The 27,662-nt window shown below is 32.5% G+C and overlaps 2 protein-coding genes across 8 annotated transcripts; one reads left to right on the forward strand and one right to left on the reverse strand.

The window, feature by feature from the left end:
* Nucleotides 1-3,287: 3,287 nt before the first annotated feature.
* On the reverse strand, nucleotides 3,288-6,256 carry LOC107872813 (3-ketoacyl-CoA synthase 11). The gene is made up of 2 exons (XM_016719429.2): nucleotides 5,769-6,256; nucleotides 3,288-5,497 (listed from the first exon to the last, which is right to left on the reverse strand). Exon 2 carries the CDS (start codon nucleotides 5,239-5,241, stop codon nucleotides 3,703-3,705), a length of 1,539 nt encoding a protein of 512 aa, XP_016574915.1. The 5' UTR covers nucleotides 5,242-5,497; nucleotides 5,769-6,256; the 3' UTR covers nucleotides 3,288-3,702.
* Nucleotides 6,257-22,850: 16,594 nt separating this feature from the next.
* Nucleotides 22,851-27,454, forward strand: LOC107872812. 7 transcript variants are annotated; one of them, XR_007056560.1, is made up of 4 exons: nucleotides 23,124-23,322; nucleotides 24,741-25,064; nucleotides 25,640-25,859; nucleotides 27,049-27,454. XR_007056560.1 is itself a non-coding variant. In XM_016719426.2 (3 exons), the coding sequence occupies exons 1-3, from the start codon at nucleotides 23,268-23,270 to the stop codon at nucleotides 25,765-25,767; spliced, it is 507 nt and encodes a 168-aa protein (XP_016574912.1). In that variant the 5' UTR covers nucleotides 22,851-23,267; the 3' UTR covers nucleotides 25,768-27,454. The 7 variants fall into 7 exon arrangements, 3 of the variants coding, with proteins under 3 accessions (XP_016574912.1, XP_016574913.1, XP_016574914.1); XR_007056562.1 differs by having other exon boundaries at nucleotides 23,128-23,322; nucleotides 24,741-25,069; XR_007056561.1 differs by having other exon boundaries at nucleotides 23,128-23,322; nucleotides 24,741-25,069; nucleotides 27,152-27,454.
* The last annotated feature ends 208 nt before the right edge of the window (nucleotides 27,455-27,662 follow it).

The following is a 27,662-nucleotide window of genomic DNA, read 5'->3' on the forward strand; positions in this document are numbered from 1 at the left end:
ATCCGTCAGTTTTTATTAGTCATTGACTAATTATACGTTGAATCGGCAAAATATATGTCAATAATGTAAACGAACAAAAAATATGATCTGTTGAATTAGCAGCTATTTTAGAAACTTGGACACCTTCATCTGCAGGCAAATGTTTTTTTCCTCTTAACATATCCGTGAAGCAAATTAGTAATATTTATAGCATTAAAGAAATAGATAATGGTCACTATCTGTGTATTCATTGAAGAGAAACATTTTGAATTGATGTTGTGCAAGTTTGTACATATGAATTTAGATACTTTGACTTTTCAAATTAGAATATTTTATTTGATCTGGTTGTGAATGATTATTTTATTTTCTAGAATCAAATATTTGATTCTGATGCTACCTATGATTTCAAGCTTTATAATTTCCATTATTCTGATTTCTTCTTTCTTTTTTGGATTTTTTTTTTTTTTTACATAAAACTAAAAAAGATGAGATTTAGCTTGAAATGGTACGGTAGACAATGAACTAGTTTTGACAATTAAAATGAAAAATTTACGTCCTTTTCGACAAAGGGTTACGTGTTTGTAAATATGGGAATCAGAGACCATGATGTGTTTGACTACATTATTGATTTTTCAAAGTTTCCAGAATTAGCATCTAATTTCATAATATGCTGGTCATTGATAATAAACTTAAAAGAAACTACAAAATAAAAGGCATAGATTAAAAAGAAAAATGTGGCCATCGATGATGACCCCTATATTTTGCCCATCCTTTTACTTTTATATATTTGTTAAATTTCACTTATCGAAATTCAAGCAGTATGAATTTTAATTAATATTTTTTCATCATATTAATATTAAAAGGGTTAAAATTTATTTTTCAGAAAATTTTAAAAATATTAAATTAAGCTAACTTAATTTAACTTCAAATATTAATCAAATTAACCCTCGTAAAATGAAAGATGACAAGTCAAAAAAACATAAAAAGTATACTTCACATTTACGAAATATAGTAGATATTGAAAATATATATGGATGATGTTTCTTTGAAGTTAGCTATATGCATGGATAGGCGAAAGCAAGTACGCCTAATTGGTTACACCAAATTGATGAATATAGTTCTAAATTGAAAAAACGTTACTCATTATTTTAGTTTTGCTTGGTCAAGCAACTACCGAGTCAACTTCAAATGGAAAAGTACTTCATATATAGCATCTTCTCATTTGTTTTCATTGTCTGAGTTAATCTTCTTGGTTTGTTATTGTTATCCATATTTTTTTTTGGTTTCCATTCGGCGTTCGGTGTTCGGTGTCCGCATTGGAATCCTCACTAATCCGGATCACGCGTTACAGGGCCCATTAAGGTGGCAGCGCTCCCAACAGAGTTTTCTCCATACCCAGGGTCGAACCCTCGACCTCTGATTAAGGGTGGAGCAGCAGCCCATCCACTGCATAACAACTCATCCATATCTTAATGATTAAGAGGCTCTCGTCTCTCTTTAAAGTCTTGTATTTTCTAGAATTTAGTTTTGCAATGCTAGAACGGAAGAACGTATAGAGGTACTCAACGAAGCATATAACTCGATCAAATTAATTTTATATTTGATAAGGAATTAAAGTATTTATCGCCAGATCAATAATAAATTTGCACCCAAGAATGTAGCCTAAAGGTTCAATGAAGTCGGATGAACTACCTCATGGTTCAATTCTTACAGATAAACACTAGGTGATTTTTTACTGACCCAAACATCACGATCATAAAAATTTATAAATTGATGGCTTCCCCACTCATCATTTTTCAAATTATGAACTAGAAACTTAAACAGCTAAATAAACATTACGGAAAAAAAATAGGGAAAAAAAGGTAATGATGAAAATTGTTAGGCAATTGCAAATAAATATAAGGGGGAAATCAAGTTAACACCATAAATTAAAGAATTGAATGTCAGCGGCCGCATGTTACCTTCGAGGCTTCGACAAGGCAGCGTCATACCACCCTAAATTATCGCCTACAGCTAATTAATATGTTTCTAACTTAGATGATATACTTTTCTTTTTATTCAGTTCAGATAAAAATATCAGTTTTTCAAAATTAAAAATAATTTACTTTTTTTTAAAAAATATCTTTAAATGATTTATAGTCAAAGTGTATTAGTTCATAAATTTTAAAAATATATTTTTTAAACTTGATGCAAAATTAAGTAGTATCACCTAAATTTAAAATGAGAGGGTATTGCAATTTATCCTCCATTGACGTGGTGAAATGGTAGACACATGCAAAATATCCATTCTCGTAAATCACCCCTATTTTGTTATCATAATACAAAAAATATTATTTTAGGACTTTCACAAGTGAAGAACACATGTAAACGTGATATTTCCTTATAAAGAATGAGATGCCAGTGACGTTTGCTTTCAATGAGTGTACGAAAGAAAAAGAAATCTTAAAACTTTTAAAAATATTTTTGAACCAAACATTATCAAAGAAAAGTCTTCCATATTCCGATGTTCACAAAAACTTGAAAATGCATGTGCAGTAGTTTCACATATCTTGCAAAAATAGAAAAAAAAATTATTTAAACACGGTGCTTGTTGTAAAAGTAGTAATGTTTTAGTAGAAAAACTCACCGATTAACCTATCAACGATATTGAATTACCAACGCTTACTACCAGCTTAGTAGTGATATTGTTAGCTTTTGGCCTAAAATTTGCGTAAAGAGTTACACCAAGAAGTCTAATTTTCTTGATTTTTCATGAATTAAGTAGAACCTAGAACTTTATAAATTCCAACTTTATATATAAAGCAATTTCCTTTTTCTTCTCTTAAAAGTAGCTGCTTGTTTAAAACAGGAAAAATATACATGGACCACAGGCTTAAGTGTCAAATTTCTCCTCTTCCTTCATTATATTGGTTTGTGAACTAGAAAGAAAACTCAATTTTCCCTGGGATTCCTGGTTAATGTTACTAAAGTTAAAATGTTACAACTGGTATACCTTTCATCTCAAACCACTTTCTCCTTTAAAAACAAAGCAAGAAAGTGGACAATTTCACCTTCAACTTCACATAAATTTTGCCGGTCTCCTACCTACAAAGGTAGTGGCATGGTTTGCGTACACACTATCCTACCTACAAAGGTAGTGGCACTATCCTTCTCAGACCTCGGTTGTGGGTTTACACTGAGGAATGTTGTTGTAACTTCACCTAATTTTTCTTCCAAAAAAAGAAAAACAAGAGAAATTTTGTTTCGTTTTCTTTAGTATCTTTTCAATGAATAAGGGAATGGATATTGAAAACATTGTGTTGTCCACATTGACACATTAACAACTGCTGTCCACATTGTGTTGCACTGATTAAACAATCAACATTACATGATGAATAATTCTCTAGGATAAATCACGAATAAGAAATAGGTACACGAATATCAACTCATAGATATTCAGTAATTACCCTCTGAATTCCAAATTAACAATAAGTTAATGATCCTAAACTCGATATCCAGAAACATCAAAATGAGAATAACACTTACTTGATCCTCATAATACATTTGATAGCAAGTAGAATTCCCTATCTAAGCTTCTCAAATAGAATTAGATCAGCTATAGACTAACTTGAGAATCACAAGGAAACAACTGAACAGCACATCATGGCACATGGCAACTGATAAAAGAATAATCATCTGCGATTTTGATGGAACACTATACTAAACGAAAGCGCCATTGGATTGTTAGATTTTTGCAATCCTTGGAACATCCACGGGGAATTGGTCGATCTCATCCATCCACGGGTTCTTCTCCTTGGCCGGATTAATTGATCGTAAGGCTTTCCAAACTGCACTGTTACATTTGAACCCTGAACCAAATGCTATCTGCCAAGTTCGGTCTCCCCTCTTGATCCTTCCCTTAGCTTCTGAGTAGGCCAATTCATACCAAAGGGAACTGCTTGAGGTGTTTCCAAATCGATACAATGTCATCCTTGAAGGCTCCATGTGCCAGTCAGTGAGGTGGAGGTTTTTCTCTATTTCATCTAACACAGCTCTACCACCGGCGTGAATGCAGAAATGCTCAAAGGCCAATCTAAAATCTGGGATATAAGGCTTGATCTTCATCTTCAAAAGTTTTCTTCCCACGAGGGTGGCGAAGAAAAGCAACTGCTCGGACATGGGAAGCACAAGAGGACCCAATGTGGTGATATTGGTCTTTAGAGCATCGCCAGCTACTGCCATCAAATCCTTCGACAGAGATACTCCAACTTTTCCATTGGGATCTTCCATTTGGTAAACACAAGAAAAGCACTTGTCATCAGAACCTTTGTGAGTTCTGACAGTATGCACCAACTGGTACTTTGATCTTCTTCGCTCAGATCCTTTGTTGGAGAGCAATACAGCAGCACCTCCCATACGGAATAAGCAATTTGGAAGCAGCATGGATTTCTCGGTCCCAAAATACCAGTTCAGGGTGATGTTTTCCATGCTGAGCACCAAGGCATATGTGTTGGGGTGGACTTGAAGAAGATCTTTTGCAAGATCGATTGAGATTAAACCGGCACTGCAACCCATTCCACCTAGATTGTAGCTAACGATGTTTCCACGAAGCTTGTAGTGGTTCACAATCATTGCAGACAACGAGGGTGTCGGATTAAACAAGCTGCAATTTACAACAAGAATTCCAATATCCTTTGGCTTAACACCAGTTTTAGCAAGGAGCTCGTCAATGGCACCAAACATAACAGTCTCAGCTTCTTTTCGTGCTTCTGCCATACATGGATTTGGTGGTACCCTAAGCACAGCTTCAGGGAGATACGTTGATTCACCAAGGCCAGACCTCTCAAGAATTTTCCTCTGGAACTCAAGAGTTTCATCAGGGAACGAACCAGTCAACTTAGACCTCTCCATGAAAATCTTCCTTGTGCATATCCTAGCATCTTCAGGCTTATAGCACGAGAAGTTAACAAGGTATACAGGACGAGGACGGGTTAGGAAATAGAGGGTGGACAAGAAGACCAAAAGGGTAGAACAAATGACCACAGATATGAGATTGAACCTAAGCTGCTCCCAAAGAACATACAAATCACTAGGCGAAAATGTAGAGAGTTGAGCAGCAAGGACAATAACTAAAGGGGATAAAAATAGGTACATTCCATGAGTAATGAGGTAATGATAACCAAGTTTCACATACTTCAGCTTCACAGATTGTTTGAAATCAGGAAAGTTTCTTGCATAAGAAGGGGGGTTGTTAACTGGCACTTCTGGTTTGGATTCACTCATTTTGATGAACTCAACAAACTCTACAGACAATAGGAAGTTCAAGGATACAAAATTGGAATCTTTAAGCTCAAAAGGTTACTCACTGATCTAAGATTGAATTTTTATAAGGTTATAAGGTCCAAAGGTTATAGGAAGTTCCAAGATTGAATTTTTACAAGGTCTAAGGGTTTAACAACAACAAGGGGTTTCTAAAAACAGACAGATCTAACAAGAAATGGGATTTAAAACCTCACTCAGTCCAAAATTAGAGAACCATCTGCAACCAAAATTTAAGGAAACAAAACAAATTTAATCAGACACCATTTGAAACAATCATCTAAGGAACTAAAAAACCCAAAACATCTAAGGAGCTTAAAAAACCTTAAACAAGAAAAACATCAAGGCACATTAGCTACATTACAGTCAAACATAAGATCTAACACAACCCAAAACCTTACAAAAAGAAAAACAAAGAACCCCATTTCAACAAAACATGTATAGAAGTAAACAAAGTGAAGAATTAACAAAACCCCAGATCAAGAACAAACCTTATGTCAACGCAGACAAACCCAAACAGCCCACAACGGAGATTCCTATGTACTGTGTGTCTGTATGAGAGAGAATGAGAGAGAATGGTGATTTGAAAATAGAGATATAATGAGGTTTATAATAAATAATAAAGAGAGTGCATGGAGGAGGCAACACAATGAGAAATTACAACAATGTTGTATAGTTGTACATACACTTGTTTGTGGGGCAGCCAAGAACGTGGGGCGAAGGTTCGGGGGAGGCCGGCGGACGGGGGAGGGGGGGGGGATAGAAACAGTGAATCTTGAAACGTTGAAACTTCAAAATGGAGGGTTGAGATGTGAAGGATTGTAAGAGAGAATTTTGATTTTGTAAAGATTTTGGACTGTGGCCATGAACCTATCGAATTTGACCACTCAACCTGATAATGAGTTGTGCCTGGCTGCTAGAATCCACAACACTTAGAACCCAACTTTTCGATTTTTTATTTTTTTTTCTTTTCTTTTCCAGCTTTTCTTGTTTATGCCGCTTGCGATTAGTTTTATTAGGAGTAAGTTATTTTGAAATTAATTATTTTATATTTAAAATAAAATAAAAATAATATTTTTATTATTTTTTAGTTTAAATTATTAGACTTGTTTGCTAAAAAACTTATTTGGAAAAAGTTGGTATGTTTAAAAATTCAAGAGATAATTAACTATTTTTTTGAAACTATATTCATATTAGTTAAAGAATGTTTATCTAATCAAAATTAAATGAAGTTATATTAGTTAATTTACACCCCTTATTAATTTTTCATCAAGAGTTGTGCAAAAAACAATCATGCCAAGTATTTGAGACAGAGACAGTACAATCTCAGTAAGTCAACCCATTTATTTTATCCAAATCAAACATCAGATAAACTCATTTTGAGATTAGTTATCCCTTGTGTGAAACGATTCTTTATAATTATATTAATCGACATAAATAAATTTATCACAATTTTTAGGTTTTAAGAGAGTTCTATGTGCAATGTCGATTATTTTAACATACGACTATGTTAAAATAATGGTGACTTTTGCCCTAATTTGTTTAATCTTTAAATTTTGAATTCGTCACTTCTGAGACAAAGTTCGACAGGAAAATCATTTACATCCCAATTGAATTGCAAAGAACAATATCTTTGATTCATATATTAATTAAGATATTTATTTCATCTGTTTTATATTGCTTGACTTTTGTGTACTTGATATATTTTAAAGAAAATTTTAGTTAGAGATATATTTAATTTTCTTAATTTTATCAATGATGTTTTTAGACAATGAATTTCACTACTATTATTTTTATTTAGTTATTTAATATTAAAAGTGGAAATAAATTTTTTTTATTCTTTTCATTCATTTTTATTTATCCAATTTACTAAAACTACAAGTTATTTACCTTTACTTGTTCAATTTAAAAAAATTAAAAAATAATTTATCACTTTGTGTTTATATTACTATTGTTATTAAATATTACTAATATGTAACACTCAATAACTTATAATTAATAAGAATAATATAGTAAAATTATCATTTTATTTATTACTTTTAAGAAGTATGTTACAAATAAAAATTAACAAAGTGAGTAGTAAAATTTTCTTTTAATTTTAAAAATTAAATAAGTAAATCAAAATAACTAATTTTAATATCACGTTCAAAGTAATATGAAAAGGAGTACGAAACTTATTCAGTTGTCATTTTGTCCTTTGTTGTCTATCTAATAAAGCAACATCACCCAAAAAAAATAGTATTTCCCTTTTATAATACTGAACTCAAGAAATTTTCATCTAAGGTCATGCTTTCAGTAATTAAAAAATAATAAAATGCATCAAGAGATTAATTCTCAATCTTTAATTTATCATCAATTACAATTTCTCAAATCACACAATATAGTAATTTTTATTTTAAAATATTTTATGATACATCTCCTTTATATTTTTACGAATCTTGATTAATGTATAATTTATCGTCAGTTATAATTCTTCAAATCATTTAATATAATAATTTTTATTTCTAAACACTTTATGATATATCTCCTCCATATTTTTACATGTTTCGTGTTTATATAAAAAAGAAATCGCGCTTATAACCTACCAAGACTATAATATTTAATGGAGAATCAACTAATTAAAAGTAATTGAGTTAATTAAAACAAAGTGAGATGGACGATCATATTAAGATTTATCATTAAATCCTTTCCTCTTTTACCAGCTAAATCCACCATTAAAAGAAAATATTTTTATTTAGAAAAGTTATACTGTACTATAGTTCAAAGTTTTCTTTTTTGTATATAAAAAAGATTATTTAGCCAGTGATTGACAAATTTAGCTATGCTATATGGATAATGATAGCAGAGCTATGTTGACTTGGCTAATGTTCAATTGTTCATACTTCATAATTGCAACTCATCTTCTTATTGCCAGTCATGATTAAGGTTGCCTTCGTTGCGGAGGAAAATATTTTTTTATCTTCTAATATATAATTGATTAAAATTTCAAAAAAAAAAAAATTAATTTACGATTAAGTCTCTAAAAAATGAGAAAAATAACTTTTTTAATGAAATTAAAAGAAGCAATTTTTATTAATATTGTTTTAGATTTATTGTACCTTTCTCACGTTCAGTAAAACTTATTTGTACGACTATTATCCCCTATTCCAATTTTCAACGCCCGTCGCTCATTGTATTTTTAAGATCTTTTATGCTTATGCATCAAATATAAAAATAAATAATCTATTCACAATTTTAAAGAGTATTCTGTTAAAAAAGAATATTATTCATGAAAAATATTTGTCCTTACTACCTTTTTTTTGATTAAACGTGTTTCTTTGGCAATTCATTCCTTTTTAGTCGGTTGAATGTCCTTCATGGATAAGCTATATGGTTTGCTATAATAAAAAACACTATCAAACTATTACTTGTAAATATCAAAATTTACAATCGTACAGGTTATATATTATTATTATTTATTTTAGTGAGATGACATATTCTCTTTGTTTCAGTTTATTTGTCTGATTTTAATTTGATATGAAGTTTATAAAATAAATTTTTGAATCTTGTGGTCCTTAACTAAAATTATGTAAAATGTATTAGAATATTTATTAATACTATAATCTTAAATATGTCATATAAAAAATTAAAATAAAATAATTATTAAAAAATATTTTTAAATGAGTTAAAAGATCTATATACAAATAAATGAAAACGAAGAAGTTGTATAGGAAAGTAGGAGTGATACGTTGAGATTGATTGGGCTGTTCAAACGAACAATTCAAGTCAAATATGAGTAGTTAATTATTTTGGTTGTCAACCATAAGAAGAAAAAGTGTGACCACAATAACATATGTTGAAACTTTATACTATAATATAGTATTAATTATATATTACTCCAATCAATTGTGCATTGAGTACTTGACGATGAGAATATTTCAATGAAGTCTTTTTCTTCAGAGAAGAAAAGAGATGGCACTAATGGACCGGTACACGGCTCACCTATCCATCTCTACACGGTTATATTCGGTCTCCCACGCCCTCGTATGCGGGCGAATATATGAATTCAATATTTTCGATGTGAATTTAAAAAAAAAAAGTAATAAATAAATGTTATATTTTAAATTAGGAAAAATATTTAAACTTTGATCGGATTTGTATTTGAGCATACTGAACTTTGCGAGGGTTCTATTACCCCAAAAACTTTTTAAAAGTGAATTTAATTTTCTCCGAAACGCTATATTTAATTTTGGCGGTTGTGGATCTAATAACACGTCAATCTCGTTTTTACACGTGTTTTTTTTAAAAAAAATTAACTTTTATTTACTTTCTTCTCCATTCTTATTTTTTTCATCAATTTTCATCATTTTTTCATCAAAATCTTGACCATCATTGCCAAAATTACCAACAGCACAGGCAACATTGCCATGAATTTTTCTTTTTCTCTTTATCAATCTGAGGTGATAATTGATTAGCAACAAAATGACGAAATAAACAACTAATAATCAAAAATTAGCAAACAAATGTTTGAGACTTTCACAAGGATCCCATAACCAACACAGTGGCTTGTGATGAGCTCATTACCATGCCTGGCCGACAAATTCTCTTCCGGCTGCAGTGGTGGATTGGTTGGTGGTGACAATGATGGGTTAATTTTGTTATTTTGATGGAATTGAAGAAGGTTAATTTTGCTATTTTGATGGAATTGAAGAAGACCCATTTGGTGTGTGTGTTGAAATTGAATCAAATTGATGAAAATGAATTGATGTGTTGAAGATGATCCATTTGGGATGTGTGTGATGAAATTGTGTTCAATTTCAATTCAACAATGGTGCAATCATGGTGCTTTGTTGAAGACTCCATTGTTGAAGAGAAGAAAAAAGAAGAGAGAAGATAAAGCGAATAAAAAAATAAATAAAAATTATTAAAATTCAGAAAATTGAGGGATTAAGTGACAAAAAAAATAATTTATAACAATTTTTACATTCTCATGCGCTGAATGTGTGTGAATTACACGCACTTCTCCAAGTAGGCAGATATATGTCATTAAAATATGAAAAAAATAGAGATAGTAGACCCCCACAAAGTTCAGTATGCTCAACTGAAAATTCAGCGAAAGTTAAGATATTTTTCTGAATATTTTTCCTTTAAATTATTAGTTTGAAAGTAGAATATTTTAATATGTCAAAGAAATTTAAAGATTGGTTTCATAAAATTTAAATTTTAAGTTCGTCTATAATCATGGTATCCACCACTTACCTAGCATTATGGCGAATCTTGTCACACCCCAATCATATGGTATATATATTGTTCTTTGTGGTGCCAATAAATCTTATGAACTTATTCCTTTGTGCTTTAGCTGATTTGAATTATTCTGTATTTTAAATAGCACTTTGTTTCCTTTTCCTTTTCTCAGTTTGAGATTTGTCTAAAGTATATCATAATTAATCATTCCTTTTTTTAGAAGCTTAATTACGTACTATACTTTCTTGTTTAATGATAATTGTTCATGTTATTAAAAGTAGATATTTAATAATATTTATTCAGTTTGAAAAAATCAATGAATAGTTTATCATATTTTACTTAATTTAATTTTACTATTCAATACTTTTAACTTTTCAATTTATGTGAGCCAGTTTGACTCGACACGACGTTTAAGAAAGAAAGACTTTTGAAACTTCTAGTCTAAAATAAGTCATAGATATTTTTGTGACTATAAAATCACAGACATTTTCAAGCAAAAATATTACTAAATGTAGAAACAAGTAAAAAATGAGTCATATAAATTGGGATAGAGGAATACTATTTATTACTTAATGTATTTTAAAAAAATATTAAACTAATTATACTCAAAGAGCAAAATAATAAAATTATCATATTATTTATTATTTCTTAATTTATATGTCAAATCAATAAAGATAAATATTATCGGACGAAGAAATTACTTGTTAATGCACGTGTTTAAGAAGCTACACATGTTTTATTTATTGTTTTGAATATTTTAAAGTAGTTTCCTAGTCTTTAGGAGTTAGTTACTCCATGATTCAACATGTTAACGTTTGTTGCTTGATTTTATGATCTTAGTTGGAGTTTTAATTTTTTTCTTAAGTCTTTAAATGTAATTCTAAAAAATAAAATGATAAGCTTCCTAAAGCATAAGTTGTGTGTGTTTTCTCTCTTTTCTTCTAAAATTGACTTAGCTTTACTGTAAAAATACCAACAAATTGATATCAGAGCTCCATTCTTGAGGAATCTGTGAGACTAGTTGAGTGCATCAATGAAAGGAGAGTTCAATTTTTCAGCAATGGCACCACCAGTCTTCGATGGAGACAACTATCAAATGTGGGTCGTGAAAATGGAGACCTACCTGGAAGCATTTGATCTGTGGGAAGCCGTGAAGGAAGACTATGAAGTTCAGTCACTTCCAACAAACCTCATTCACTACTAAAAAAAAATAGGAAAACCGACCACATGTGGTCGGTTTTCTTAAATTTTTTATCACAAAATCGATCAAAATGAGTGGTCGGTAAAAGTGTGGTAGCATGTGGTCGTTTTTAAAAATATATATATATTTTTAAAATTCATTATTATTTTTTTAAAATAGAAAGAAAGATTTTAAAAATAAAAAAAATACAAAATAAACCAATCACAAGTGGTCGATTTAATTTTAAAATTAATTAATTAATTTATTTGTAAAAACCGACCACATCGATTTTATGGAATTTTTTTTAAAAATAACAATCAACTAGACAAATAAATGAAACAACAACATACAATACAACAACAACTAAACAAAACAAATGAAACAACATCATACAATACAACAACAACAAAAAAAAAAAAAAAAAAAAAAAATCAAGTGTATTCCCACACAACTATCATACAATACAACTCTAAAAACATACAAAAATGTAAAAACTTCAAGTTATCTCCAAATCAAACTACAACACATACAAAAGTCAAAAAACTACCACGCATCATCATCGTCTTCGTCTTCTGCATCCTCAACCACACACGCAGGATCTAATTCCTCATCTGTGTTGATATCATCTAGTGGGCCTAGACCTTTTACAGCCCGAACTGTATCACCAGGACATGGAGGAATAATCCATGCAGATTGAATAAAAGAGTTGAACTGCTCTGCAGCATCGTGATTTGTGATGATGTTTCCTCCTCCTTCTGCGCCCCCCTCTCTCTCTGCAGCAAGTTCCTCAGTGAGTTTAGAAACCATATTTTTTAGTAATTCAATGGTTTCTCTATCAACTGATGAGGTATAGGATGTAGGCCCGAAGGAAGACCTAATATTATCGCCAAAATAATTTCTGTGGTATCCGTAGTAATGACCTCTAACTGCAGGACCCACAGTTTGTTCCCATAACTCCTCCTCTACATGTTCGGGTATTGGATCACCCTAACTTTCAGGAGGCTGATTACTACGAAACTCACTAAGGAGCTGCATATATTTGTCCTATATTCAAAGTAAAGTTAAATTAATAGTAAAAAAATATTAAAGTACTTATACTTGAATAATATCAACTTTGAGAAAAAGATTCATAAATTCAAAATTTAATTATTACATGGGCAGCTTTTGCACGAGGCTCAACCCAGACATCTTCATCAGTCGGGTTCTTTTTCTTCTTAACATGCGTCTCCTCGAATAGCTCATCGAAGGGTATCTTCCTACCCTTTTCTTTTTCCTGCACATGAAAAAATTATTAATCTTCAAATAATTAAAAATTTAAATAAAAACAAACAATTAAAACTGTAAAAGTTACATACCATTTTTCCTCTACAGCAATCATACTAACTGCACCCGCAGTATGTAGAGAGCCACCCTTGGATGATGCCCGGGCTATTTTCCCTTTGTTTCTTAACAATTGGTATTCTTCGCTATTTCAATAGCGAATATACTGTTGCCAATTGGGTTCGAGTATAAACCCTGGTCGTACCATGTTGGTTCTGGCATAATCCAATAGATCGTTAAATCTGGATCTAGCTCTTCTGTAAAAATTTCTCCTTATAGCACATTCATTCGCATCACCCCACCAGTAATATTTCTACAATAAAAATAAAGATATAATATTCAATCTTTTGTTCTAACAATGTGTTAAGTAGTCGATAAGTTAAATCCTTACCTGAAATTCTTTAAATATTTTTTCTCTGTAATTTTCTGGAACCTTTTGTCAGCTGGTCCAATAGCCGTTGAAGTGCCGACAAATTCATTTACTCACAATTTTTCTAACTCCAGCATCCGGCTTAAACCTACAACACAAGATCAAACATTAATTTCATAGAGTATAATAATATAGTAATGAAAAATGAATAATGTTATTATATTTGAAAATCTTACCCTGTTTCATATGGAATAAGATAAAGCCTCTAATAATCATTTCTGTCTCCGAGCCGCGGAGCAAGTGCTGGTGGATGCACTGGCGTGGGCGGATCTGAAGCACCGGATGGAGTGCCTCCAAGATGAAGATCTGACAACCAATAGATCCAACAGAATCACTGTGCGAATGTGAGTGACTGTTACAGGGGGTACTGACATGGTAGATGTCCGAATGTACCAGCAATCGTCCGATAGTACTGTGATGGCGGTGACACGGTGATAGGAGGATAATGAGTCGGTGTAGACCCATGAAGTGGCACCACATACATAGGAGCAGGAACCGAATTCTAAGATGAACTAGAATATGAGGGTCATGCTGGCGCATCACCAAACTGACCCTCAGATATATGAATACCTGTAATACCCCAGAAAATTTTTTGTTGAAATTTTGTGCGTAAACGTATTGGGTTCTATCTTCTAGAATGAATTATAAATTTTTCGTGCGGAATGTCTTAGATTATAACCCACCATTGCGTAGAGTATCAAATAAGCTTTCCAACGATATGTGGATCATCCAAAATGGACACCCGAGCGACGAGTTATGAACATTCCGATCGAACCGTGAATAGTAGTGAGCAGTAAAACGTGCAGGAAAAAGTACTGAGGCCTGACATATTTTTATTCTAACTTTAAATGATTATAACTCCTTGTACATAATGATCTGGGTGATCTACTATATATCAACGGAAAGCTCTGTGAGTCCTCTTTCCAATAAAATTAGTTTCATCCAATTTGTCTATCGAAGCAAAAAATTATGGTCGATCTACTTCAGCCCATCAAAAGAGAATTTTTGGGTCAACTTCAAATGATCATAACTCCTCGTACACAATGATCTGAGTGAGATACTATAAATCAACGGAAATATATAAGAGTCCTCTTTCTAATGAAATTAGTTTAATCCAATTTGGATATCGGAATAAAACGTTATGGTTGATCTACTTCAGACTATCAAAACAGTCCACCAAAGGACAGATTAGAGAATTATTTGATTTTTAGGGGCGTTTTGGTCATTCTCCCTCACCCAAAATCCGTCCAAACCCTATATTAAAGCCTATTAGAAGCATTATATGTTATATTTCATCAAATTCCCTCAAAAAGAAAACCCTAAGCTCCTACATCCAACTTCAAGAACCTCCAAAGTTCACCATTAATTCTGTAAATTTATTCAAGATTCCAAGTTCCTAGTTCAAGAACTCCAAGAACCATAATTCAAAGGCACGATTAACATCTCAAAAATGAGTATCGATTTACAGTTCATCATTCAAGGTATGTGGGGGTTTTCAACAAGAACTCTCTTTCGTTCTTGTACCCAAAAGTAATTTTTTTTACAAAGGCATGATTTTTTATTTGATTTTTGCGAATTTGAAGCATGAATCCATATCTTATGATGATTATTATGAAATCTTGATGTTTATGATTTTGAAAGATGAATTTACATGTGTGGAGATATAAAACATGAATCTTGAACGATATTTATCATGATTTTGATATTTGGGTCGTGAATCCCCATTGGAAATTGTGTTTTTTTAGAAAGTATGTGTTATAAGCACGTTGATGTTGAATATTTGAGATATTTTGAATGATTTGACCTTTTGGTCTTAATGGAGTTGTTTTGAACTCGAGTGTGAAAGGAATCCACAACGTGATTGATTTTGATAGATGGAAAGCATGATGGCTTCCGATGTATATTTATATATTACTGAAATTGTTTTGTTGTGGATTGTCTTTGAAATGATCTGAGCTAAGTCCAGGAGAAATCTTTAGCACCGAGTGGGAGGTATAAAGCGACCTTACTTTTCTAGAACTACGTGCCCCCGTAGGAGTGAGCCTGAGGCTGATTTAATAAGTGATCACTAGTTTGTGTGGATTTGATATCGATAATCCTACTCCGATGGCAAGGATAGGATGGCTTTCCCCAGCGTGGGTTGTACATTGGACTCCATGTAGCTCACATGGTTTATGTCGGTTATAGGATTTCCCAGTGTGTGTGTGTTTCCTTGTATCTATGGTGAATGGTGAAGTGATTTGAAAGTGGAATTATGAAAGTTATTCTTTCGAAAGATTTAAATGATATTTACATTATGAGAATTGATATTCTTGATGAACTGAAAGTGATTGACAAATTATATGATGACTCACATGTGTTATTGTACTTATTTCATCCTCTCATTATTATGATGATTTTCTTCGGGCTATGTGAGTCTTTCATACATCCTGCATATTTCTTATAAATATTTATGATGATGTTGTTTATACAACTGCATACGCCCCCATATACTCAGTTCCTTTCCATGGTACCGACCCACATCTTCGGATGTGGGCTACATTTTCTCGGAATGTAGGTTCAGGTGCACAGTTCCAGGTTCGATAGTGATTCTTCGGGCACGCTGTTCTATATCCTCTGTTGTGGTGAGTCCTCATGTTCCGAAGACGTGATGTCTGATGCTGGTTTCACGGAATTGTTTACATTTGATAACTGAGTATGAGTCAATTGGGGCATGTCTCAATGGCTCGCTGGTTTTATTGATTTTCTTAGAGGCTTGTCAGACTAGTATAGATGTTGGGAGTTGACTAACAAGTCGTATTTTGTTATCTTTCTGAATTTTTTTTATTCTTGGATGATGATTACTCTATTGATATTTGAGGGCTATTTATGGAAACCCCGTTGATTTGTGTTGAACTAAATGAAAATGGCTCAAAGGGTTAGCTTGGGGCTACTCATAGCCTCAAGCACCGTGTGACGCTCCGAGACCTGTTTTTTCGGGGCGTTACAATACCTGTCGGTCGTCTATAAGGCAGAGGTTGTTTTTTCTTTTTTGTTTTTGTAGGATTAACTTATCCTTTACCTTTGCCACCTCTACCTGTCATCTAAATTAGGTAAAGTTAACAAGTAGTTAGTTCCTACAAAATGAATATATAAGAAAATATTTCAAGTTACTAATTTACATTTCAAATCGCTCCAACAACTCGAGATAGACAAGAATATTTTTATTACTATATAAACTATTGAAAAGTGAAAACACAATCTTACACAATATATTACATATCAATCTTAAATAAGAAACATAAAGGTAAATATATAGTACAAAACATAAAGACATCAATACATAATAAATACAACCTATACAAACTAATCATCCTCTCTTGAAGATTCTCCACTAAACCATTCACCCTCTTCGAAAGTTTCCTCATCTCCTACCCACTCAGTCTCTTCTTCCACAATATTTACTTCTTCAAATATATTTTTCGGGTGATTCAAACTATCTACCAAGTTAATGTCCACTAGATGGTGATTAATCTGTATTTCATTTTGATACGCAATCTCCAACACATTCTCAACTTTCACCCGTCTTATAAGCTTTGTTTTGATTACAATCTACTAATCAGACTCATCACTGCGCAACGGATAAGAGCATAATACACTTGTTTAGCATTTTGCGCTAGAACAAATGAATAGTAAATAGAATACGATCTATTATGCTTCACTTCAATGATGTTATGCTCCTTATGTACTCTTGTGCTTGGATCAAACCACTTACATTGAAGAGGACAAATTTTTTTATTAGGAAACCAGCATACTTTAGTTCTAAGATCTCGTGTATGATGTCAAAGTAATCAACATCATCATCACTCTTAACCCAAACACCACTATTGTTTGTTTTTCTTATTCCGGAGTGTTCTTCGGTGAAAAATTTAAACCCATTTACTTGTGTAACGGAACATTGCATGAGCTTCAACTGGACCCAAAAAATATCTCTCAAGAACTGATCGTATGCGGTTGCATTTGGTGACTGGTGTACCTAAAAATATTATATATATATATATATATATATGTTAGTTGAGGAATGTGTAAATGTTTAAAATTTGTAGAAATATTTATACACTTACGAACCTCATATGTAAACCATGTTGCAAAGGATGCATACACTTGATTTTCGTGAAATTGAGTCTTAAATGAACAGAAGATCCAACATGCAAAAAACAAGTAGTTTCCTTAAGCGAATGAGTAAATAAATAAGGTATGTTAAAATTTTAATCTCCTTACTTCGGAAAGGGCTCAACTTCCGAGCAATTCAGCAAGACATACAAAGTTGTTGATTTGCGCTCCGTGGGAGTGAGCTGGAGAAATATGGTTTTTTTAGCCTTATAATTAAATTAATTGAAAATTGATATCGGTTGCAAATGAGGCTCATTCTCATCGTCATGATGACGATTCAGTCTGTTTCTTGAACAAGCAACTTCATCACAAAAGTAGTATGAATAAAATTGAGACGTTTCTCTTGCAAGATATGTCTCAACTATAGATCCTTCGATCATATGTTTATTTTTGGGACCCCTTTTTAATTTTCCAATTGCCCTGCATAATCTTAAGATTGGATGTTTACTATATTAAGAAAAGATATGTATGAATTTAAATATGTTGCAATTGCTCACCGTTCGAATGGATACATCCACCTAGTTTGAACTGGACCGCCTAGCTGAGCTTCGTGCACAAGGTGAATGGAAAGATGTTTTATCACATCGAAGAACGTTGACGGAAAAATCTTTTCCAACTTGTTGGTAATAACAACAATATTAATTTTCATTCGCGCCAGATTTTTTTCTTTTAATGCGGTGACACATAAGTCTTTGAAGAACAAACCAATCTCTGCTATTGATTTTCACATGTATTAAAAAAATCAATAAAAACAATTGAAAGTAATTGTTCTATGAAAACATGACAATCATGGTTTTTCATTCCATGTAAGATTCCTTGTGTCATATCAACCATCTTTCCCAATTTTGAGGCATATCCATCGGGCATCTTCAAACTTTGGACCCACTCACATATTTGACGCTTTTGGTCCAACTTGAATGTAAAACTAGCCTTGGTCTTAGGAACATGCCATTGGGGCCCTCCTGTAAGTGTAATTCTCTGCGCTTGCAATATTTTGGTAAGTCAAGTTTAGCCTTAGGATTATCCTTTGTCTTGCCGGTGACATCCATAACTGTGTGGAACAAGTTGTCAAAATAGTTTTTCTCAGTATGCATGACATCGACATTATTTCTAAATAAATTATCTGGCCAATATTCTAACTCCCAAAATATACTTTGCTTAATCAAGTTATGCGAAATGCCATATCCGTCCAGCCTATACAATGGTTCCTCGCTGACTTTAGGCAAATCCTGAACTATCTCCCAGATGTCATGACCAGATAGCTTTGGTGGTGGACCATCATGTTCCCTTCTATTCCTTCTGAATGCATTTTTGAGTCTCTTAAATTCATGATCAGGTGGCAAGAAACAACGATGACAATCAAACCATGAATTTTTCCTACCATGTCTCAATGTGAAAGATTTTATTTTTTTCATGTAGTATGGACAAGACAACTTTCCAGCTGTCATCCACCCAGACAACATTCCATAAGTAGAAAAATCATTAGCAGTCCACATTAGATATGCACGCAGATTGAAATTCTGTTTAAATGAGATGTCTCAAGTTTCAACCCCCTCATGCCATAAAATTTGAAGTTCATCGATCAAAGGTTGCAAGTAGACATATATTTTGCTTTTTGGATTACGGAGACCAGGAACAACACAATTTAAAAATATATAGGTACTAGTCATCAACATTTCAAGAGAAATATTATATGGGGTGATAAATACAGGCCAACATGAATATAGCGCAGCACCAACTGAAAATAGAGAGTAGCCATCCGCACATAATTTCAAATGAATATTTTGTGGCTCAGCTGCAAAATCTGGATAAGTTGCATCAAAATGCTTCCAAGCTTCTCTATCAAATGGATGACACATAACACCAGTGGACCTTTTATTTTCATTGTGCCATCTCATATGAGGAGCTAAGCTGTTTGAAGCATACAACCTCTTCAACCTTGATATTAGAGGTAAATAATGCATCGCCTTAATAGCAATTTTATCTCCACTACAACCACACTTATATCGAGGGTGCTGAAAAAATTTATAGGACTCTAGGTTAGGATCTTCCTTAAAGTGTAACATGTAGCCATTTTCACAGCAATCAATTCTAAATGAGGAAAGAAACTTTGACGCCAATCTTTTTGCCTTATAGAAAGAATCAGGAACCTATAAGCCGGGGTCAACTAACTCTTTAATAAGGTCTATCATTGAGTGCATTCCCCCTTCAGCAATTTCCAGTCAGATTTAATACTTAATAATATAACAGCAATAGACAAACGAGAGTGCGAACATCCGTCAAACAAAGGATGACTAGCAGCATACAATTGTTCATAGAATTTGCCGGCTTCTCTATAGGAACATCTTTGACATTTTCCCTAAAGTATCCCCGTGTTGCATCCCAAAAGCATTGTGAACCATTTCAGTCATCCTAGTATCTTGATATTCATTATGCCCTACAGACGTACTACTTTCTCCAACAACAAAGTCATTTTTCTCAACATCACCATCAATAGTACGCAATCTTAAAAAGTCCTCGTGAAACCCCTTTCTATAAAGATGTTCCTTCACAACTTCTTTTTTTAAAAGATTTATACCATCACATCTAACACAAGGATAATGAATAGCCAAAAAACGTGACCAAACATCAAGTGTCTTAGCATGCTCAACAAATCGCCTGACACCTTCAAAAAATTCCTCCCTAAGACCCATTCTATTATCATTATTCCGTTGATATATTAAGCTATAATCAGGTTTCATCTACACAATCAATCAGATTCAACTTATTAGATCAAGTCACAAAAAGTTCACATTTTAAGTACCTAAATTCAAAATGAAAAGTACCTACATCATAATCAATTTTAAGTGACTAAGTCACCTCCTAAAATAACAAACTAAACCACATTCAAAACAAAAATTCATATTTCAAGTTTCTAAACTTCAACATTTTCAACTCACTAAGTCATCACCCAAGTCACCAAACTAAACTACATTCAAAACAAAAATTCACCTTTAAAGTACCTACACTTAATCAATTTCAAGCAACTAAGCCACCTACCAAGTCACCAAACTTAACTACATTCAAAACAAAAAATTTACCTTTGAAGTAGCTACACTTAGTAAATTTCAACTCACTAAGTCATCACCCAAGTCACCAAACTAAACCACATTCAAAACAAAAATTAACTTTTAAAGTACCTACACTTAATCAATTTCAAGTGACTAAGCCACCTACCAAGTCACCAAACTTAACTACATTCAAAACAAAAATTGACATTTCAAGTACCTAAACTTCAACATTTTCAACTCACTAAGTCATCACCCAAGTCACCGAACTAAACCACATTCAAAACAAAAATTCACCTTTAAAGTACCTACACTTTATCAATTTCAAGTGACTAAGTTACCAAACTTAATTACATTCAAAACAAAAAACCACCTTTCAAGTACCTACACTTAGTAAATTTAAAGTCACTAAGTCATCACCCAAGTCACCAAACTAAACCATATTCAAAACAAAAATTCACCTTTCAAGTACCTACACTTAATCAATTTCAAGTGAATAAGTCAAATCCCAAGTCACCAAACTAAACCACATTCAAAACAAAAATTCACCTTTCAAGTACCTACACTTAATCAATTTCAAGTGAATAAGTCACCTCCCAAGTCACAAACTAAACCACATTCAAAATAAAAATTCACCTTTCACCTACTAAGTCACCTCCCAAATTACCAAGCATATCAAAATTCACAATAAAAAGTTCACATTTCATGTACATATGCTTCAACAAAATTCAAAATAAAAGTTCACCTTCAAGTAACTACACTTATTCACTTTCAAGCAACATATTCATTTATAGTATAATAAGTCAAACAATTGAACAAGTGTAACAAAGAGAATAAGTAGAGGCGTCGAATGTCCCTCTCACACCATATAATCATCACAAAATTTCTATGGCTTTCAAAGCCTTCTACAGAGAACAATCTCAAACTAAACTACATTTAAAGTCTTCATTATAAGAAAATAGATAGAAATCAACTTACCTTTACTTGACCTAAATTAAAGAGAAAGAGATAAGCGGTCACCAAAAAAATAGCGAAATAATTCTTTTTCCGAATTCGAATTCTGCCAAACAATAACATCAAATTTCAAGCAACCCATTAGGAAACTAGAAGAAAAAAATCAACTCAACACATACACTCAAAGCAACAAAATCCAAAATCGTAAAGTAGGGTACGAATATAGGTGAACCGTAAACAAAAAATCAGGCAAACACATTACATACACTAAAAAAATAAGAGCAAACTATAGGCAAAACTTATAAAACTTGCCAATGAACACTGAACAGAAAATCAGGCAAATAAACTACCTCCGATCGGATCAGTACCAATCAAAGCTAGAAAATTCAATAATAGACAAATAATTAAAGCAAGAGAAACAGACACCCTAACCAGAACATGAAGGTATAACGGTCAGTGAATCCTAAACAAACCTATAATCAAGTACGTACAACAAAAGCATGAAAAATCAACCTAACTTAGACAATTTGTACGAAAAAGAGAAAAATTAAAGGCACTAATATTGATAAAGACACCAAAGTGTCAAAATTGTTATGGAAATGAAAATTGATAAAAATGGGTGTTGCAAAAAATGAGTGAAAAAGGCAAGAATGGAAAAAAATTGATAAAATGGGTATTGTTACTTGTAAATCGACGACAGTCGACGGCGACAGTGGCGGCGATAGTCGACAATGAATTTTGGTGTGAATTTTTGGAAGAGAATTTGTGTATGTGTGTAGGGTTGCCAATTTTTGGAAGAGAGTATGTGTTTGTGTTTGTGTGTGCGATTAAAATTGCAAAAGTTGAAATATTTTGTTGGTTCGGGTCGAGTCGGGTAGGGTGGGGTTGGGTTAATTGTATTTAATTTTTTTTTAATTAAAATAAAACCGACCACATGTGGTCGGTTTTCTAGAAATATTTTTGATAAATTAAAGTTTAATAAACTATAATTAATAAATTAATAAATTAAAATTATTTTTTAACAAATTTTATAATATTTATAACAAATTAATTTTGTAAATTACGATAATTTTTTGGTTAATTAGCTTTTAATTACAATATTATATATACACCACGTAATACGTGTTAATCAGATAAATTATTGATTACTTGTCTTACGTTATTACAGCCACTACAAAAAAACTGTGTTTAGGAACGAAATTTACTGACAAATCGATTTTCGTCACTATATAGCGACGGATCAACAATGAAACATTCAATTTTGGCCGCATACATAGCAACTCAAGTTTTTGGTAGGCTATTAACAATGAATTAGTGACGGAATTGTAATTTCGTCACTAAATAATAGCGGAAAAAATTGGCGCCTAAATTTAGTGACAGATTAGCAACGAAATACTGATCGCTATGTTAATTATTTTGAAGCAACCAATTTAGCAACAAACTTTCTTGGTATACTTCATTTTTTTTTTTAAAATCATTTTATTTGGCGACCAACATTTTCTTCGTAAAATATTAATTTTGGTTTTTTAATTAATATTAAAGAATGGAAAAGGGGCTTCTAGGGTTATTACTCATTTAAGCTTCCCCCCCATTTCTCTTTCTACTCTATCTCTCAAGAACCATTCACGATTTGAACAAGTTTTTGCCTGATTTGAACAAGCTTTTGTACGAATTGAAGACACTTATGCATGTATTGAAGGTCAAGCTTTCACTGGGTTGCCGATTTGAAGCATTCGAAGGTATTTGCTTCCACTGGTACACTTTATTCAAATTCAAAATTGTGTTTTCTTTAATCTTTTGAGTCAATTTTAAATTATTGTTCGAATTGAAGGTTGAATTAATCTATTCTTTGAGAATCTATTTGGTTTTGGTTGTATTGTCCGTGATTTTACATTACAATGGGGTGGTGAATATTGTGATTTTTCTTTAGTTTACTCGGTTTTGGATGCATGCAATCGGTTGGGGTTAGGGTTTATGAAAACATTTGGGGCTAGGATATCTTTTTAGTTTACACAGTTTTTGTTTTCTCCGCTAATCAAGAGTAAGAAACTGTTCAGATGTACTCTGATCTTGTACTTTTTTATACAATTTTGAGTAGTATTTTAAGTTTTATCGAGTATTTTGTGGTTTGTTGTGCTAGCTGTATGGTTTATTGTGCTATATAAAGTTAGCTAGGTTTGGATGTAGTTGGATTTGGAGCTGTGGGTTTATAATTTGATCATTGAGGTTAATTGTTCAATTGCTGCTATGTTTTTGTACGTTTTTGGTAATTTTATTTTTTTATACAATTTTTTGGAGTATTATTTGAGTTTCGTTGAGTATTTTATCGCAATGATTTAGTTTATTGTGCTATTTAAAGTTAACTGGATTTGGATCTAGCTGGATTTGGAGCTGAAAGTATTAAATTTTGATAAGTTAATTGTTCGATTTTACTTGTGTTTATCTAAGTTGTTGTAGTATTGTTTGAGTTCTTCATTGCTATTATTTGGTTTTGGTGTATGATTTTGAGTTGTTTAAACTTAAGCTAATTTTGGATCTAATTGGATTTTGATGAGTGAATTCTCTCGCAACTTAAGCTTTTAGATGAGATGGTCAACATATTTCGACAACTCTGGTAGGTGCATTTAGTAAGTAATTTTGGGGGAGCACTTTGTTCCAAGATCATCACGTCACTGGATTCAATCTGATGGAAGGGTTGGTTCGTTTATTGTTTCTATTTTATCATGTCTTGAACATGACTTGTCCTCTGTTCTTTGCGCATTTGCTTTCTTTAAGATCTTACATTGCTATGGAAGAAGTGTAGGCATCTTTACCTTATTATTTAAAAAAGAAAAGAAGTCCAGGCATATTTTGAAGAAGGAAATTCAAATGAGTTTGATACCTTCTTAATAAACAGTATTTCGTATTTCTGCAGAATATAAAATAATGTTTATCTTTTTGCTATAAAAAAATAAACAGTATTTCATATTTATAGTATATTATTATATTTCTTAGTTGGTTTTAAGATCAGTTCTGAGACTAGTTACCGCTTACCACTTAGTCACTCATTCCTGAAATCATTAGACTTTATACTTGTAATGTATCTTTATGTTAACCTGCCATTATGATCATAATATTGTTGTCTAGCACTTCTAATTATGAGGTTTATTTATTTCAGCTGTTGTTGTCCAACTGAAGGCTATTGCTAGTTCTCTTTCGGCAGGCGAAGCTTTGTCGAACACTGTTGCAGAGAAGACTGCAATTCTCCAAAGTATTCTTTTATATGTGGTTTCCATAATTTGTAGCTTCATTAACTTGCATTTCAGCACATCCGAAATGGCTTGGATGTATAGTGGTTGCCTGGAGATTTTTGGGCCTAGAAGTGTTGAAATACGTGATGTCGTTACTGGTGTAGATGTGTCTTATTCTGAAATAATGATACGGTGGCGTCAAAAGGCAATTGTCTCTATTATGGAAACTGGTAGTCTTAACTGGTTAGTAGGTAAGGTAGGCAGTTTCAATTTTCTTTTCTAGCATCGAACCTCTCTAAATGTGTAGTTTTTATATACAACTCAGATTGTTCTTTGTCTTTATACGGAGAAATTAAGTGAAGATATTTGTTCTACTTCCCCAAGGGACTGCCAGACTAATGACTGCGCCCTTTTCTTGTATCGTTAAGCTTGTCGAGCGCCCAAATCCTTATATTTGGTAAGGTGATGTACGGCATAATTAATAGGTAGTTAATTTACTAGGTAAGAGTACCCAATGGGGATGCAACTGGCTTCTTTTGTGACATTGGACAGCTGTCCGCGACACCCCTATCATAAAAAGAACAAAAAAGTAATAAAAAACTAACTGCATGTAGTATCTGTACACCAACTAAAAGTGTATAAACTTTTCTAAGTAGAATTTCCCCTCAGAAGAACCAAATAACTTTGAAATGTGTATTTTGCACCTCTCCCCTTGGTACAAAATTATTAAGATGGCCTGTGTTCTTGTGAGGTTGCACCTTCTTCATTTTCTCTTATTTTTAATATGGTCATTTCTGATTTCACACAGTTTTTTAATTTATTTCAGAGCTGTTGCGTGTTATGAAGAGGTTGAATCTGAAGGAACACGATACAAATATTTCACTTCATTATCTAACTCTTAGGGCTCTTCAATTATCATTAGTTGATATTCCTCGTGGTCAGAATCATTTTTGAAGTATTGGAGGACTGGCAGTTCTGTTGGATGGACTGGGAGTTGCATCTAATAGCGCTTTGAGATTGAGAGACTCAACTTCAGATGCAGTAAGGTAACTGACTTAACTGCACACCTTTGATAAAATTTAGTCTTTATTCTCTCAAGCCATACAAATCAATCGAAGAAGTGCCTAGACGGTGGTCGGATATCTTTAAGTCTATTAGTATAACAGGTTATTCCCGCTACTTTGTGTGATGGCAGATTATGTTTTTTACCAGATTGTTTTGTTCGTGTTTGACTAAATCTGAGTGTCATGTCCTTTTCTTTTCACAATCCATGTATATCTAAACTTTTTCTTAAAATAGCATGAAGGTAAACCAAATTTAGTTCAAATTACATTCCTGATTGAATCAAATTAAATGTTGACTAATCTAAACTATTATACTGTTAGTGTCATTTGGAAAGCTAAGATCTAATCAGTAATGGTTGACATATGTCAAACTAGGATCCAAAACTTGTTTCAAGTTTACTAGTTGAACCAACTGATCAAATAAACTTCTAATTGTACAAAGAGAAATTGGGATAAGTTGATATACAGTGAAAAGTTTCCCTTGTCGTTTGCTCATTTCTTGTGTGGAAGGATAATTGTTGGGCATTTGTATCAAATGGGGTGAACTTAATGTTTTGTAAATCATTTTACAAACATCCATTGCCTTAAAATTAAACTTGAATCTTAATGTCTCAGCCTCTTTAGTTTCTGATCTGTAGAATTTTAGCTTGGATTTGTATCTGATCCTAAATTCAGCAAATTTAGTGATCCTAGCTGCATCGTGATACCTTCTTTTTCCTTCTCTTCTTGTCGTTTATATCTAGTTTCTCAACACAGGTGTTTGTCCTTCCCTGCTATTGGTACGATCATATTTATACTATATTATGTTTGTAGTATGGGCTCCAGCCTTGTTTTGTTTGATGAACATAAATTGAAATGGTTTAGAAACTTTTGTAAAGCAACTGAAAAAAGTTAATAACCATGCTTCTGCTACTTAATCCATTAAAAAAAGAAATATTGGTTGATTTTTTTCTAACGACTTGGTACATTTACATTTCTCCTTGTAGGAATGTTTTTGCGGAGATGTTTTAGGTGCTGTATTTGATTTTTGCAGAGATGTTTTAGGTGTTGTATTTGATTTTTGGAATTACTGAAGTGGTCTATTTTTTAACTGTTGTTCCCCTGTTCTCATTATATGCTTGTGGTTCTCCGTGTGTCTCTTATTTCTGATTTGTTCCTCTCATTTCTACAGGACGTTCAGCATCATGTTCTGTCTGCATTCAAAAAAATTCTGTTGTTGTTTCCATCTTTGCTATACGTTTTTTGGGCACTTACTACTCATTTTCTTTCTGTAGTTATTGAGCGTGTTGGTGGTATTAGGGTATAAGAAGGGGTCGTGTTTGATCCTCCTACTAATGATGCTGATGACGACGTTGATTCCTAGCTTCATAGTATTTGTAGTCCTTGGTCATTGCATTAATTTTTGATAGACTATTTTTGTGTGGAAGTACAAAACATTTATGTACGAAGTAACAAATACTAATTTTCATAGATGCTGGTTTGACATTAGTTTATGTTTGACAAAATATTTGACATTGTGGGTTTTTGGGCACAATTATTGTGCATTTTGCTATCTATATGAATGTTGGTTATTTTAATTATTCTATAATTTACGTGTTTCAATTATTTTCCTACAAAATTATTATCGACAAAAATTTAGCGATAATATTTGTAGTTGCTACTGAAAAACTTTAGGGACGGAAAAATTTAGTTGCTAAAGACGGCTGGTATTACAATAAATAATTAGTGACTAACTTTTGTCGTTGCTACTGAAAAACTTTAGCAATGGATAAATTTGGTCGCTAC

The sequence above is a fragment of the Capsicum annuum genome, chromosome 6 (assembly GCF_002878395.1).
Source record: "Capsicum annuum cultivar UCD-10X-F1 chromosome 6, UCD10Xv1.1, whole genome shotgun sequence".
Lineage (NCBI taxonomy): Eukaryota > Viridiplantae > Streptophyta > Magnoliopsida > Solanales > Solanaceae > Capsicum > Capsicum annuum.

Bases quoted from the DNA above. Each gene is read 5' to 3' on its own strand.
- LOC107872812 (XM_016719426.2), top strand. From the start codon at position 23,268: ATGCATGTATTGAAGGTCAAGCTTTCACTGGGTTGCCGATTTGAAGCA. The intron at 23,323-24,740 runs GTATTTGCTTCC...TATTTATTTCAG, and splicing joins CCGATTTGAAGCATTCGAAG to CTGTTGTTGTCCAACTGAAG. The intron at 25,065-25,639 runs GTAAGGTAGGCA...AATTTATTTCAG, and splicing joins TAGTCTTAACTGGTTAGTAG to AGCTGTTGCGTGTTATGAAG.
- LOC107872813 (XM_016719429.2), bottom strand. From the start codon at position 5,241: ATGAGTGAATCCAAACCAGAAGTGCCAGTTAACAACCCCCCTTCTTAT.